Consider the following 16,098-nt stretch of genomic DNA (forward strand, 5'->3'; position numbering starts at 1 on the left):
TAGTAATGGCTTCTTACCAATTTAGTGTGACCTGACAGAAACGGCTTCAGTCAGGGCAGATTAAATCCTTTCAGTACTGAGAGTCTTGTTTCAACTTTCAAATTATTGCAGAGATTTTAGGTTAGTAAATAAACTCTGTAAAATAGCTGCGTGTGAATTTCTGATTGTGATCATAACATAATGTAATTGTCCCAACCCATGGTGGGCAGTCTTGCAGCTATAAAAGTGTTTGGACAAACTAATTATTTTGAAGAAGAATCTGCACCCCGAACACTAAGCTGTCTGTTTTCTCCACAGATGTTGACTGAACTGCCCTGTGTTTCCAGCCGTTTCTGTTTTGGTTTCAGATTTCCACTATGCAGTATTTTGCTTTTCACTAATTCCCTTTGTTGGCAAACACACAATGCAATAACAGATTTGCATCTAAATGCTCCACCGTGTGCAGAAAACATCATATATCGGGTGCATGTCATCACTTGCTTATGATGTTATCGCACAGAAAATGGGACGTTGCTTTTCTGTCCCACAATGGTAACAGTGCCCCTTTAAGAAAGATTTGCATGTATAAAGCTCAGGATGTCGCAAAGTGCTTTACAGATAATGAAGTACTTTTGAAGTGTAGTCACTGTTGTAATGTAGGAAATGTGGCAGCCAATTTGCACACAGCAAGATCCCACAAACAGCAATGTGACAATAACCAGATAATCTGTTTTACTGATGTTGGTTGAGGGATAAATGTCGGCCAGGACACTGGGGAGAACTCCCCTGCTCTTCGAATCATAGAAAGATTACAGCACGGAAGGAGGCCATTCGGCCCATTGAGTCCGATCTGCATCCCGAACACTAAGTTGTCTGTTTTCTCCACAGTTGCTGACTGAACTGCCCTGTGTTTCCAGCCATTTCTGTTTTAGTTTCAGATTTTCACCATCTGCAGTATTTTGCTTTTCACTAATTCCCTTTGTTTGCAAACACACGATGCAATAACAGATTTGCATCTAAATGCTCCTCCTTGTCTGTAAAAAAGTGTCATGTGATCTTTTACATCCACCTGAGGCCTCAGTTAAACATCTTAACCGAAAGACGACAGCTCTGACAGCACAGTGCTCCCTCAGTACTGCACTAGAGTATCAGCCTAGCTCATGTCTCTGGAGTGGGACTTGAACCCACAATCTTGTGACTCAAAGGCGAGAGTGCTACCACTGATCCAAGGCTAATAACACCTTAAGATGATGATGATTACAGGCTGGTACTGGAAGAGTGGACAGACAGGCTCTGGGTTCTGATAATATTCCAGTCACACGTTGCATTCTCAGACAGTCTCCGCCAGAGTCAAACAGGGCACCAAAGTTGCAAACGGGCTGTTTGTATAATTTTTTTAAACGGTTGAGGAATGCAGCCCCGAGTTGACAGAGAGGCAAAAGCCAGCACCTGCACTGAAGGGAGGGATGTTCGGTCCCATTTATGAGCACCGGGACCCACACGTGAACCGATTCCGTGCTGCCTACACCTCTCTGAGCTGCGGCGCTGGGTGGAATAGCAGACTCTGTTGGCCCTTGAATTCATCTCCCCCCCCCCCCCTAATGTTCCTGATGACCAGGCTCCCAGCTCAGGCAACTCCCAGTCCCATTAATGCAATCCAGATGTGCTTTCCTTGGCTCCCTCGGATTCCTGGCGAGCTTCTCCTCCATTGAAACTGCCCCCTTGCAGCCAGCTTGGAAGACGCTTCACAACCTCGAAGCAACTTGTTCTGTCTCTCGGGCGTTTCGCGGGTCGCTGTTTACTGACTGCCCTTCTCCACACTGGCGGTTCTCAGGTAAAGAGAAGTTTGTGTTGGAGAGCGGAGCTGTGAGCTGATGCCTGCGGGCTGGCTTCTGCCACTTCCATTTCGTTTAAAAAAGGAGCAATAGACTTGACTATGTAACTGCAGGCGGGGGGAGGGGAGGGGGGTCCGAATGTCCCTGTCCTCTCGGGGAGTCGCCCTCAACTTGTTTAGCACGGTCTTGTGCGGGAGCGATGGATCCCCCTGGGCCGAGTGGATTATTTTCTCCTTCCAGATGTTAGGTTCAGATTGCGGGCGGTGGCAACAGTCGTATTGACAGCTCTCTGGTGCCTGTTACAGCTGGGGGAGTTCCCAATCCGGCCGTGTTAGGAGTGGAGGAGACCACAGAACTGACAAAAGACAAAGTTCAGGGTTTATACTGGCCTCCTCCTGTCGAGGAAAAATGTGGTAATCAGCTTCCTCCCGTGCAGTGCCGTGTTTTTAACAGAAACACGTTTCTAAGGGGTACATGTGTGATACCGTATGTACCTCCAGAGCTTTGCTCCAGCGTGAATTTTTTGTTCTTGCAGAGAGCTTAGGAACACAGCAGCACCTCCAATTATTAAGAGGCTAATCTGATGTTAACGTCAACTATTGGCATTGGATTGAATAGGATGGTGTGTGTGTGTGTGCAATTAGGAATGGGATGGAGAGGTGTGTGTGCAAGTTATGAGGAATAAGTTATGAGTTTTTTGGTAATAGATTTAGGGACTGTCACAGGCTTATTGTAAGAAAGTTGTTTGCTGCCACTGAGACATTACCATACATCTATTTGAATTGTAAATTTCCAGAGAAGTGATTAGCTTGTTATTACGTGGGTAAATTAGATTCTAAATTCCACCTCTGTGGGCTGTCTGCTGGGGTGACACATGCATATGTGCTGACAGGCTGGAGTCCATTATAAGCAGTGTCTAAAGTGGAATTTGAGTGCTGATCATCCTACCCCAGCTTGTGTACCATTGACACCACCTCTGGATTGGTTATCTCGCCCAAATATTTTGATATCTGACCAGTACAACCTTTGAACTGGGAAGTGGCAGCATAGCCAGTGGCAAGGAAGAACAACAAGAGCAGTAAAGCCAGTTACAGGAGATATATTTGCCCTACAGCTAATGCTCTGCCCCCTTTACTCCATGAATCCATCAAGTGCAGTCTGCTCTGTTGACAGTAAAATCATCCTCTTCAATGAAATGAATTCCCATTAAACCTTTAGATCAACCCCACTCTTAACCCTACGCCCAAATCTAACCCAAACCTTAGCCCCCAGTCCAACTCTGAACTTCAGCCCGAACTATCAAACCAAATCCTCAACCCTAACCGTAAATTTAAGCCTAACACCCATACTAATGTAGGAAGGTTTTAGTCCAGAACAGGTTTACTTAACAACACCTGTGGTAACAAGATCAGAAATAAAGCCAGTAGGAGTTGCAGTAAGGCCAGAGGGCTTGGTGGTAAATATCTTTTAAGAGCCACTAAATTGCCAGAGAAAAAGGGGACGATCTCCTGTGACCAAACTGCCCACATGAGCTGTGGAGACATCATGGAGTTAACAACTTGCGTTTATATAGTGCCTTTAACGTCGTAAAACATCCCAAGGCGCTTCACAGGAGCGTTAGCAAACAAAATTTGACACCAAGCCACATAAGGAGATATTAGGACAAGTGACCAAAAGATTAGTCAGAGAGGTAGGTTTTAAGGAGCATCTTAAAGGAGGAAAGCGAGGTTGAGAGGCAGAGAGGTTTAGGGAGGGAATTCCAGAGCTTAGGCCCTAGGCAGCTGAAGGCACGACCACCAATGGTGGAGTGATGAAAATCGGGGATGTGCAAGAGGCAAGAATTGGAGGAGCGCAGAGATCTCGGAGGGTTGTAGGGCTGGAGGAGGTTACAGAGATAGGGAGGGGCGAGGCCATGGAGGAATTTGAAAACAAGGATGAAAATTTTAAAATTGAGGTGTTCCCAGACAGGGAGCCAATGTAGGTCAGCGAGCAGAGGTGATGGGTGAACGGGACTTGGTGTGAGTTAGGATACAGCTAGCAGAGTTTTGGATGAGCTGAAGTATTTGGAGGTTGGAAGATGGGAGGCTGGCCAGGACAGCTTTGGAACAGTCAAGTCTAGAGGTAACAAAGGCATGGATGCGGGTTTCAGCAGCAGATGAACTGAGGCAGGGGCAGAGATGGGCAATGTTATGGAAGTGGAAATAGGTGGTCGGAAGCTCATCTCAGAGTCAAATAGGACACCAAGGTTGCAGACGGTATGGGTCAGCCTCAGACAATAGCCAGGGAAAGGGATGGAGTCGGTGGCTAGGGAACAGAGTTTGCGGAGGGGACCAAAGACAATGGCTTTGGTCTTCCCAATGTTTAGTTGGATGAAATTTTTTGTTCATCCAGTACTCGATGTCAGACAAGCTGTGTGACAAATCAGAGACAGTGGAGGGGTCGAGGGAGGTGATGGTGAGGTAGAGCTGGGTGTTGTCGGTGTACATGTCGATCCTGATGTGTTTTCGTATGGTGTCACCGAGGGGCAGCATGTAGATGAGAAGTAGGAGGGGGCCAAGGATAGATCATTGGGGGACTCCAGATGTAACGGTGCAGGAGCGGGAAGAGAAATCATTCGAGGTGATTCTCTGGCTACAACTGGATAGATAAGAATGGAACCAGACGAGTGCAGTCCCACCCAGCTGGACGACGGAGGAGAGGCTTTGGAGGAGGATGGTGTTATCAACCATGTTTACGTTAGCTGAGAATTTACTTCTTACTATAGGAACCGAATATCTGACTGTGAAGGACTGATTAATGATTCTTTATTTAATGTTTGTTGGAAATCTAAATTTCTATGTGCAATACAGTGTTGAGACTGGTTTATAACCAGAAACGCGAGTGATGGTCATTGTTTCTCCAGAAACTACTTAGAACTATGTTACTAATCAATAATTCAATCTAATTTGACCCAACATGAACTATGCTAATAGTGACTCACTGGAGATGGAAGAGACTGTGTATAGGAATAATCGATTACAGCTATAGATTATCATGTACTGCACTTAAAAGAAAGCTAAAAATATATAAAATCTTTACTATTGCTGTTTCATCTGTGCTTATTTATGAATTATAAAGGTGAGTAGATCATTGCTACTCAGCAAACTCCTGATGACTGCCCTGTAGGGATACAATCAGTGACAATTGTGATATGAACAGATACCTTTAAAAACAAGTGGTTTATTGGTTATACAGAAATGGTCAGTATGTCTCTGAAACCTGGGCTGAATCAATTCTCCAATAATACAAGGCAGCAGAGATTCATGGTGAGGACAAAGAAATGTCACCTCAGTTTGACTGATATTTTTCAAGACCAACATGTATTACACAGCCAGGCACGAGGGGTAACTGGGCGGGAAGGTCCAACCTCATGATCAATGGGTCAGACCACCTGATAAATGGTTAAAAATGTGTACTTTCAATGGTAAATCACTGGACTGGGAGCATGGGGTAATAAATCTGAAGAACCAGAAAGGAAGCAGGCACACAAAAGCCTTTCCTAATCTCACTAGCTCGACCTGCCAATGAAAAATGGCTAATACTGGAAATCTAGTGTGAAAATGAAGAATACCCAGCGAGACAAGGAGTGGAAAAGCATCCACTTCAACCCCTGGTTATGAGGGACTATTATATGGAATAGTGCAAGTGAAGTTAGAAATTGCAAAAACAAAGCCTGAGTGGTTCTGTCAGTATCTAAACAAACCCTGAGATTTCTTACTGCCTTGCAGCATACTTCAGACTTTGTTATTCCAAATGATATACACAAGTTGAGCTACTTTAATTCTGCTTTCATTTTTGACATGTGGTGGGAGTCACAGCAGACAGAAATGGTTGGTATGCTCCTGTCATCAGATTACATGATTTGAACTGGGGGGCTATTGTGCTTAAATTGCAACAGTAAACTTTTTTCTTTACACAGAAGAATAGCAAAGCCTGATGTTTCTAAGATTCACAGTCAAGTGTATTGATATTAGTTATATAGATATATCTACAGATATGTGTGAGTCTGCTGTATGTGCCTATGTTAGCAGTTATATATGAATATATACATTAATGTGTTGCACACTTCTAAAATACAATCATTTGAGTAACATATGTTGAACTGTAATAAAGCAAAATACCAAGGTGCAGAACGAAGGGGTTTATTAAAGTATATTTCTGTTCTCTGAGACTGGTGTTTCCAGGTTTGTCAGACCTAGTTTCTAGGACTGCCTCCATATCCGGCAGTAAAGGCTCCACGTGGCAGACTGGACAGCTGTTTCCTTTAACAATGCTTTTCTCTGTTTGTTCTACAGATGTGACTGAATAAAGGAAACCTGCCCACAGCCAGTCTGTGAACTCCAGCCCTGTATAAAATCACCCAGAGCCAGTCTGTGAACTCCAGCCCTGTATAAAATCACCCAGAGCCAGTCTGTGAACTCCAGCCCTGTATAAAATCACCCAGAGCCAGTCTGTGAACTCCAGCCCTGTATAAAATCACCCAGAGCCAGTCTGTGAACTCCAGCCCTGTATAAAATCACCCAGAGCCAGTCTGTGAACTCCAGCCCTGTATAAAATCACCCAGAGCCAGTCTGTGAACTCCAGCCCTGTATAAAATCACCCAGAGCCAGTCTGTGAACTCCAGCCCTGTATAAAATCACCCAGAGCCAGTCTGTGAACTCCAGCCCTGTATAAAATCACCCAGAGCCAGTCTGTGAACTCCAGCCCTGTATAAAATCACCCAGAGCCAGTCTGTGAACTCCAGCCCTGTATAAAATCACCCAGAGCCAGTCTGTGAACTCCAGCCCTGTATAAAATCACCCAGAGCCAGTCTGTGAACTCCAGCCCTGTATAAAATCACCCACAGCCAGTCTGTGAACTCCAGCCCTGTATAAAATCACCCAGAGCCAGTCTGTGAACTCCAGCCCTGTATAAAATCACCCACAGTCAGTCTGTGAACTCCAGCCCTGTATAAAATCACCCACAGCCAGTCTGTGAACTCCAGCCCTGTATAAAATCACCCAGAGCCAGTCTGTGAACTCCAGCCCTGTATAAAATCACCCACAGCCAGTCTGTGAACTCCAGCCCTGTATAAAATCACCAAAAAACAGTCTGTGAACTTCGACCCTGTCTAAAATCACCCAGAGCCAGCCTGTGAACTCCAGCCCTGTATAAAATCACCAAAAACCAGCCTGTGAACGATTTTCAGCCCTGTATAAAAACAGCCAGAGCCAGTCTGTGAACCCCAAGTCAGTACAAACCAGACCAGACGCGGTCTGTAAAATCCAGCCCAGAACAGCCTCTGATCTCCATCCAGCCCTCTCCAGGGACCATGAGACTGCGGCGGAAAGGAGATCTAATCTGCACGTTGCTCCTGCTAACAGCATTTTGTATTTTGCTTTACATCCAAATGCACTCTGAAACCCCGCGGCTGGACAAACACGAAAACCAAAGGGAATCGGGAATCAAGAGATACGTTATGCTGCAAAGCACTAAGGCTACATCTCAACCGGTCTTCACCACCAGCGCAACGGAGTCAGAGCGCATCTGTCAGCCGGACCAGCGGATGGAGATTGGAAAGGTCCAGGTGACCACATCTCCAACATCAGACCTTTTACCCTGGAACTATCGCCAGTACCTCTTGCAGAAGGACTGCCGGGAATTCAATCAGATCATTAATCAGAAGGACAAGTGCCGGAAGGTCCAGGGGGAACCGCTCCTGCTGATTTCCATCAAGTCCAGGGTGGAGGAGTTTGAAAGGCGTGAGGTGGCTCGTAAGACCTGGGCCAGAGAAGATCGGGTCCATGGACTCCAGGTCCGCAGACTCTTCCTCCTGGGAATCCCGGCCAACCAAAGTGCTTTGGCTTCGTGGAGCCGCCTGTTGGAACACGAGAGTCGGATCCACCAGGACATCCTGCTGTGGGATTTCCAAGACACCTTCTTCAACCTGACGCTCAAGGAGATCCACTTTCTGAAATGGGTGGACCAGTTCTGTCCCGCGGCAGAGTTTGTGTTCAAAGGGGACGATGATGTCTTTGTGAACGTGGAGAACATCGCCGATTTCCTGCAGGACGCCGATCCCAAGGAAGATCTATTTGTTGGAGATATTATTTACCAAGCCCTCCCCATCAGGTCCAATAAGAGTAAGTATTTCATACCAGAGATGATGTACGGCCCGGGGGTTTACCCCGTCTATGCAGGGGGTGGGGGTTTCCTCATGTCTGGACACACAGCAAAGAGGCTCTACCGCGCCAGCAAAGAGGTGGAGCTCTTCCCCATCGACGATGTCTTCTTGGGGATGTGCCTGCTGCGGATCGGCCTCGAACCCCTGTCTCACGAAGGATTCAGGACCTTTGGCATCGCCCGGCCCTCTGCGGCTCCTCACATGCAGACGTTTGACCCGTGCTTCTACAAGGAGCTGATGGTGGTCCACAGCCTCAGGGTGCCCGAGATCTGGCTGATGTGGACCCTTCTGCACGACCCCAATCTGAGCTGCGCTCGCAAAGGGTCGATGAAGCGCCCGTTCCGGTGGCGGCTCAAGCGAAAGGCAACGTCCGCCTCTCCAAGAAAATTAAGACACTGACGGCGGCGAAAGGGGGCAGCTCTCTCCCATCAGCAGGAGACAGTGCCCTCGGTGACTGTCCCTGCAAATTTATGCTTCAAATGCTTTATAAATGTCTCAATCCTTTTGTATTCTTTAATGTCACTGGTGGCAACGGTGCACTGATTTGTGTCGACCTCCATTAAACGCATGAGCTTAAAAGTCAAGCTTTGTGTTATCAAGCACAGCAGGCGAGCTTGTGGGAATCCCACTGTGAAACACGGTCGCCTGCTCCTTACCCTCTTCAGTGGTTTCACTCCGTGTGTAGTTTCTGTGAGAGTTTTTTGAAGCTTCTCAAGTTAGAGTGGATGAGAGGCGCATATCGCAAAAATAAAATTAAGAAACTGACAGTTGTTGGGCCCAATAACGTACTGCTTATCCTATGTTCCAACAAGTCCTAATTTTGTTCACAAGTCTCAATTTGATTAGCAAGCCAGATAAATTTATAGCATCCGTGGGCTCATGGTGTCTGGGCTAGATCCTTGCTGGAGCAATCCAAAACTAACCCCACTGCCCTGAATGAAATTAATGAACAAATCAACAAGTACCAGCTAGTCTAAATGAAATGCAGAACTACATGGCACACTCAGTTGATAGATACCTCCCCAGCCCTCACAGTGCACAACCCAGTGTGGTACTGAGCCGTACAGACCAGGAGGTTCCCAGGCTTGATCCTTGGTCTGTGGTGAACTCACTGATCTCAGCCGGGGTGACAGCAGAGGTGCCAAAATTGGTCTCAGTGCCCTGGCCGGGCGGCTGTTTGTGCAGCTGGAAAAAAAAACACGGTTCTCACGCTTGATCGCTACCTACTGGGCTGGCCCCTTCTGGAGACTGTGGAGGTTGGGTGAAGACAGGATCAGGCTTGGCTATGGTGCCTGCACAACTGAATAGCCTAATGACATTCATCGCATGGGCTCACTCATAAGGTGTGACCACTTGACTTGTGCACAGGGGGCCACCAGCATCAGTGCAATTGTACCCCAACATGAATCCTACTTTCTGTAGACTAGCAATGCAGTTTGAATCTGCAGTGTTCTACAGAATTCACATACGCTTCCACAATCTCTGAACACTCAGGTGCTTTTATGTCATTACCATTTCTCCCTTGCTGTTTCTATGTACCATCTACAGTCTGGAGAAGCTGATGACCAGTTGACTCCGTACTTTCCACTCTCTGAACGGGTGGATTGTACCAGCCCCTGGTATAGTGTGTGCCCATTCGATCACATCATTGTTGTTATTTACCTGTCTTAATCTATTACTAACAACCCCAACAACTTTCCTTGCGACTCCTGAATAATGTGCCCAGTGTTGCATCTATCTCTTCAATCCCATCACTTCTCAGGGGCCCTCTCATTAGCCATTCCTCTTCTTCAACTAATTGTCAACATGCGTTAGTAGCACCATCACTTTCGGCCTGCTTACTTCAGCATGCTAGGTCCAATTTTCACAATCTGTACAGTGCTGTTGACTACACAACACTTAAACATCCTACTTCTTATTACCAGCTTCATTTTATAGTTGCACAGAAACACAGTAACATTCTTGATTGGATAAAAAAAGTCGTGAAATATTTTAAAATATGGTCTATCTTCAAATATAAACATTTCTAGAGGCAGAAGTGCAATTTTTTTCTCCATAGTTAACAAATGCCGGAGCAGTTTGATGGGCCCAATAACCTACTCCTTATCCTATGTTCCAATTAAATACTTCATTTGCAATTGTTATCCTCCATTTAACTTCTCCATTGCTTAATTATCCAAGTAAACAATGTTAATCAACTTGGTCTATTTCCATATTATTCACTTTGAGGTAAGTTTTTGGAAGCTCCTCTTTCTTTGTAATTGCCACAAATTGCTCCTCTTACCACTAAATTCATTCCGTGTTCCAAACTTTGTCCAAATGAAACTACCATTTTTATGACAATATAATTGCTAATATTTCTGCCCTTAAATGTTTGTTGGAACGCTGAGCTCAAACATTTAACATAAAACAGCTTACAATCTGAGCCATATCAGATAACTCCTACTTTGTATACTCAGGTGGAGTATTTCTCAAGATCCAGCCTTCTGTTCTAAAACAGAAATTAAACTGCACTGGTGATTTACAGAAGGATCCACTGTTAGATCAAGAATTCTGAAACTAGGATTCCGTTCAGACTGCTGTGTCTAATTTTCAGGAAAACAATATTAGATTCAAGAAGTTAAAGTGGAGGAAGAATTGATGCAGTAATGACATTTTGCCCCAGATGGCTTTGTGAGTGCAAAGACATTACCTTCAAGGCCAACAATGTAAATGACATTTTTAAACCAAAACTTCCAAACGGGGTTATTTTTGATCAAATATTCTGACATTCGTTCGATATCTGCCATCTATGTGTCAAGTGTCCAACACTTAAATTTGCCTTTCACATTTTTAGTGCATATATGATTGATGGTATCACAGATTTTATATTCAGACGTCAACATTCTCCTTTTATGAAATGAGCAAAGAGCATAGGATAGTAGGAATGAAGAAAGGTCATCCATTCAACCCATCTCACTCACTTCCTTTCAGTCCATTGCTTGGGCCATTTTCATCTCCATCCTCAACTTGCATCAATCCTTTAATAAATCTGGTGGATAAACATCAAGAGGTGTCAGTGTACTAGTCCCACATGTTTTGATCACAACGTGTAACTAATCCATGTAGAGTAAGGTATATCTTTTAAGCATGTGCTCCTTTTAGAGTTAACATGTACTTCTATAATTCTATACTTCATCAATACTTCTATCTTCATTGCTGTGATAGGCTAGTTCATAGTGTCACCCTGTGCTAGAGTCTAGTCAGTATAAATATTAAGGCACTTTAAGCTGTTCTAGACAGTCTCATAGTTGTAAATATAAAATTTTCAAAATAAATGTATTTTTTTACTTTTATCTGTATCCACTCAATAAACACAACCAGAATTAGAGAGTCTGGATTAACTGTGATTCTAATATCTCATTTTTTATCAGATTGTACATTTAATTACTTTATCCATCTTGTATCAGGTCATAGCGTCAAAAGAATTTGAAAAGTATTCTGGATTTGTTATGGTCAGTAACCAGACTCAGCATTAACCTTTGTGAACTAATCGACTTGTAGGGAAGACAGCTCTATAAATTTGCCCTTTCCCACACGTGTCAACTAGTCTGAAAATTACACACTTCCTGTGATAATAACAATGTCCTAAATATGAGGGGAAAAAACAAGCCAAGTTCCATTACCTTGAGTCACTTCAATCACTCACATAATCAGTGTAGACGGCGAAGACTCTTTGCCCGGTCTGTTTTGGAATTGGTTATGACAGGTTGATGCTGCTCATCTGCATTGGTATTTCTGGAAGCTTCGAATTCACTATGCAACCGCAGAGACAGACAGAAATTAACCAGGTTCTTGCCAAAATACTGAACAAAGTACAACGATCTTACATGTTGGGGAACAATGTGCAGGCCTGGGTGGAGGCATTTGTGCCGTGCAATACCAATTTTTCTAGGCTCTAAGATTGGGAGCAGGAGAAGGGGCTTACCCAATAGAGCACAATATTGTATTGTTATTTCTGTGGGCCTACTAATGACCCTGTACTTAGGAGTGAGTCTCTCCCCTCCCCTCCACACAATGCTGGCTGTTCCTTTCCAGTGATGGAAGACACGGGAAAGCTGTTGAGAGTGCAGGGCTAGCCCAGAATCCACAGCAGAAGATGAACTGGGGGTGGGGCGCTGAGCTTCCAAGGTTCTATTCGGCACGCTATAGGAGAGGAAGAGGAAACAGCACTGAATCATACCACTGGCAACCAGTAGCAGCAGTTGTCCGGGGCATGGGATTGGGAGAGGAATGGGAATGGAACAAAGACTCATAGAGGCCTAAGAGAATATTATGCTTGCACCAAATGTGTACACTGTACTTTAAGGGTCGCAAAATGGCAGACTGGTCAAAAAAGTAAACGCTCATGGGATCCAAGGGAAAGCGGCAAGTTGGATCCAAAATTGGCTCTGTGGCAGGAAGCAAAGGGTAATAGTCAACGGGTGTTTTTGTGGCTGGAAGGCTGTTTCCAGTGGGGTTCTGCAGGGCTCAGTACTAGGTCCCTTTCTTTTTGTGGTATATACTAAAGATTTGGACTTGAATGCAGGGGGCATGATTAAGAAGTTTGCAGATGATACAAAAATTGGCCACATGTAGACTGCAAGAAGATATCAATGGACTGGTCAGGTGGGCAGAAAAGTGGCAAATGGAATTCAATCCGGAGAATTGTGAGGTGATGCATTTGGGGAGGGCAAACAAGGGAATACACAATAAATGGGAGGATACTGAGAGGTGTAGAGGAACAGAGGGACCTTGGAGTATATGTCCACAGATCCCCGAAGGTAGCGGGACAGGTAGATAAGGTGGTTAAGAAGGCATACGGGATACTTTCCTTTATTAGCCGACGGATAGAATATAGGAGCAGGGAGGTTTTGCTACAACTTTATAAAACACTAGTTAGGCCACAGCTTGAGTACTGCGTATAGTTCTGGTCACCACATTACAGGGAAGATGTGATTGCACTACAGAGGAGATTTACGAGGATGTTGCCAGGGCTGGAAAACTTTAGCTATGAGAAAAGATTGGATAGGCTGGGTTTTTTTTCTTTGGAACAGAGCAGGCTGAGGGGAGATTTAATTGAGGTATATAAAATTATGAGGGGCCTAAATAAAGTGGATAGGAAGGACCTATTTCCCTTAGCAGAGAGGTCAGTCACCAGGGGGCATAGATTTTAAGTAATTGGTAGAAGGATTAGAGGGGAGCTGAGGAGAAATCTTTTCACCCAGAAGGTGGTGGGGGTCTGGAACTCACTGCCTGAAAGGATGGTAGAGGCAGAAACCCTCAACTCATTTAAAAAGTACATGGATGAGCACTTGAAGTGCCGTAACCTGCAGGGCTACGGACCAAGTGCTGGAAAGTGGGATTAAGCTGGATAGCTCTTTTCGACCATCACGGTCACAATGGGCCGAATGGCCTCCTTCTGTGCCGTAACTTTCTATGATTCTAAGAAATGCACTCAGGCCCCAAAGCTTAGCATGAGGGTGAATTAGCCCAGAGACCAGGTGTACACCTGCCATTACCTGACACAGCCGAAAATGTGGTCAAAAGGTTAAATATTGTTCATTTGAATCAGCAAAATCACTGAAAACTTTGAGCAAGAGGACTATCCATCTGGGCTCGACGGAGCAAGAATGGAAACAGAGCCCGGAATAACAGGAAGTACCGGCATGCACAAGGGAGAACACAATGTCCCATTCTCAGTAAATCATTGATTCAGATCTGTTTTGTTCTGAAATTTGTCATAGTGGGGCACCCAACAACTTCAAGATAATGGCATGATGATGTCAGTTGCTAGAGAAACAGATCAACTGGAAATAAAAAATAACTACAGGTTGTAATGTTGCTCCCCCCATAATCCTTTATATTCTTTCTATTGACCACTGCTGCTGCTCTGAATGGCAAGGAGCCACTTACCAACAATCATCATTTCAGGAACAATCACCCATTGGTTTGCATGTGGCCCAAATCATTGGGGAAGTCACAAACGATTAGGTATTTATTTTGGAATCAATTTCGGTACTTCTGACTCATTGCAGATGTTTGCCTTGGAAGCTTGGCTTCCCCCCACTCCCTCCCTCAGATCATCAGAGATCAGAAATATTTACTGTAAACCTGCTATAACTCACTGCTGCAGCCATGTCATTGTAAAACAAATAAAACCTCCACAAGTTGGCCAGTGGACAGTGAGGCACGATCCACGTTGAATGTTAACACTGGGCAGTTCAAAGAGAGCAGCGGATTCTTAAGATTATAAATAAAAGGTTTTAGAGGGAGACACGTAATGGAAAACGAGGAGCTTTTGAAGAAACTGGATGGCTTGTAGAGCACAGGCAGCATGTGCTGCAGTATTAAAGCTCTGAGCATTCAGGAATCGACCCTGACCAGTATTGAATCTGTGCAGCTAGTGGCCTGCCCTGAAGATAGCTACCAAATGTGGAGAGTGACTGCATCTGGGAACTTAAAAGTTGTTTTCATACAAAAAGGTTTCAATTACAATGGCCTTAGCCAATGTGAAGGAGGGGAATTCAATGGTATAGACTTGAGAAGTTTGGCACTGGAATTTAGAAGGTTAAGCAGAGATCTGATAGAGGCCTTGAAGATTATTAAGAATTATGATGAAGCAAATGGTGAGATTGCTTCAACTGGTAGGTGCCACAATAGCAAAAGCCCACACATTCAAGATAATCACAGGGAATTGAAGAGATTAGAGAAAGATGTCTTTGCACAGCTGATTGGAATGTGAAATTCTTTGCCACAAACTGTTGTTGAAGCAGAGTCCATAATTCTTTTAAAAAGGAATTAGACAGTCGCTTGAAAAAAAGGGAATATTAAAAGGTATGGGGAGTGAGTGAGATTAGACTAGGTGGCTCGGAGACCAGAAAAAAAAACACCAGCACAGCTTTGAGGGCCCATTGGCCTGTTTCTGTTCTGTAGCATTTTATGATTGTATAGAAGGGATTTCCCTGGGTCTGTGTCTAAGCATATTGGTTCCCATTTAAAATAAATGGAAGGAATATCTGCCGGGCTCCTTTGCGGGTATGCATTCTGATCCGTCTGATTTTTGGATAGTCAGTGCACCCAAGCAATCTAGTACATCTGTGCACAAACTGAGGCAAATCTCCCCTTATATATTTGACCGTACCAATTATTTGTAGTCTCGATTGTACCAAGCGGTATTAAAGGAAAGATGCACCCCAATGAAATGCCCTATAATCGTCCATTGTATAAGTGAAGACGGCTGTAACGTGATTGCTATTTGTTAGTTATCGCTCTTTTAGCAGATCTGAGGCGATTTGGAAGACGACATTTGGTGCGAACCTTGCTGACCAACAAGATGGTAAATGGAGGCAGATTTGTGGTTCACATTCCTCTCAACTGGGGGATAATTTCACAATAGCAGGAAGAGTTGAGCAGGAATGTCTGCTTCCAACATATGAGAGGGTAACAAGTGACTCGAGTTCTCTTCTTAGGACTGTCAAAAATACCAGTGAATTTCCCTTCTTTTTTTGAGAAAGAACTTGTGTTTATTATAGCATTATAACAAACTTATTGTTTAGGATGTCCCAAAATGCTTCTCAACCAATGGATCACTTTTAATGTAGGCAAACAACACAGCCCATTTGCACATGGCAAGATCCCAGTGAATGAATGGCCAGAATCTGTTTTAATTACTGTGCATATTGCAGTGTCCCTTTATGAGGCATCAGGCACAAACCAAACAATGAACGATTGAAGATGTTTTCACTGATGAGTTTTCATCCCTTTATTTTAAAACTACTTTGACCATTACAAACATCCCCATCTCTTTTCTCCTACCCCAAGCATTATCAGAGCTACAGTTTTTGTTTAATACCCACTGTTAATGACACTGCACGGTAGGGCTGCAAGATTTAAGAGACGGTACCCACCATTCATCCCCTCCTCAAAATGGAAGAGCTAAAAAGAGCATGGAGTAGGTTTGAGATGTAAGTGCCCAAGAAGCAAATTGGGCACGATGGTTACTGTGATGAAGAATGAGACAGTTGGGTTTTCTGTGTTGGGAGAACCAGCAACAGATGTTTA

At 44.4% G+C, this 16,098-nt stretch overlaps 1 protein-coding gene across 1 annotated transcript; it reads left to right on the top strand.

Moving 5' to 3' along the window:
• Window positions 1-1,637: 1,637 nt before the first annotated feature.
• b3gnt9 (UDP-GlcNAc:betaGal beta-1,3-N-acetylglucosaminyltransferase 9) lies at window positions 1,638-11,405 on the top strand. The gene is made up of 2 exons (XM_067997723.1): window positions 1,638-1,813; window positions 6,149-11,405. The coding sequence occupies exon 2, from the start codon at window positions 7,165-7,167 to the stop codon at window positions 8,413-8,415; it is 1,251 nt and encodes a 416-aa protein (XP_067853824.1). The 5' UTR covers window positions 1,638-1,813; window positions 6,149-7,164; the 3' UTR covers window positions 8,416-11,405.
• Window positions 11,406-16,098: the final 4,693 nt, after the last annotated feature.

Source organism: Heptranchias perlo, chromosome 16, assembly GCF_035084215.1.
Source record: "Heptranchias perlo isolate sHepPer1 chromosome 16, sHepPer1.hap1, whole genome shotgun sequence".
Taxonomy (NCBI): Eukaryota; Metazoa; Chordata; class Chondrichthyes; order Hexanchiformes; family Hexanchidae; genus Heptranchias; species Heptranchias perlo.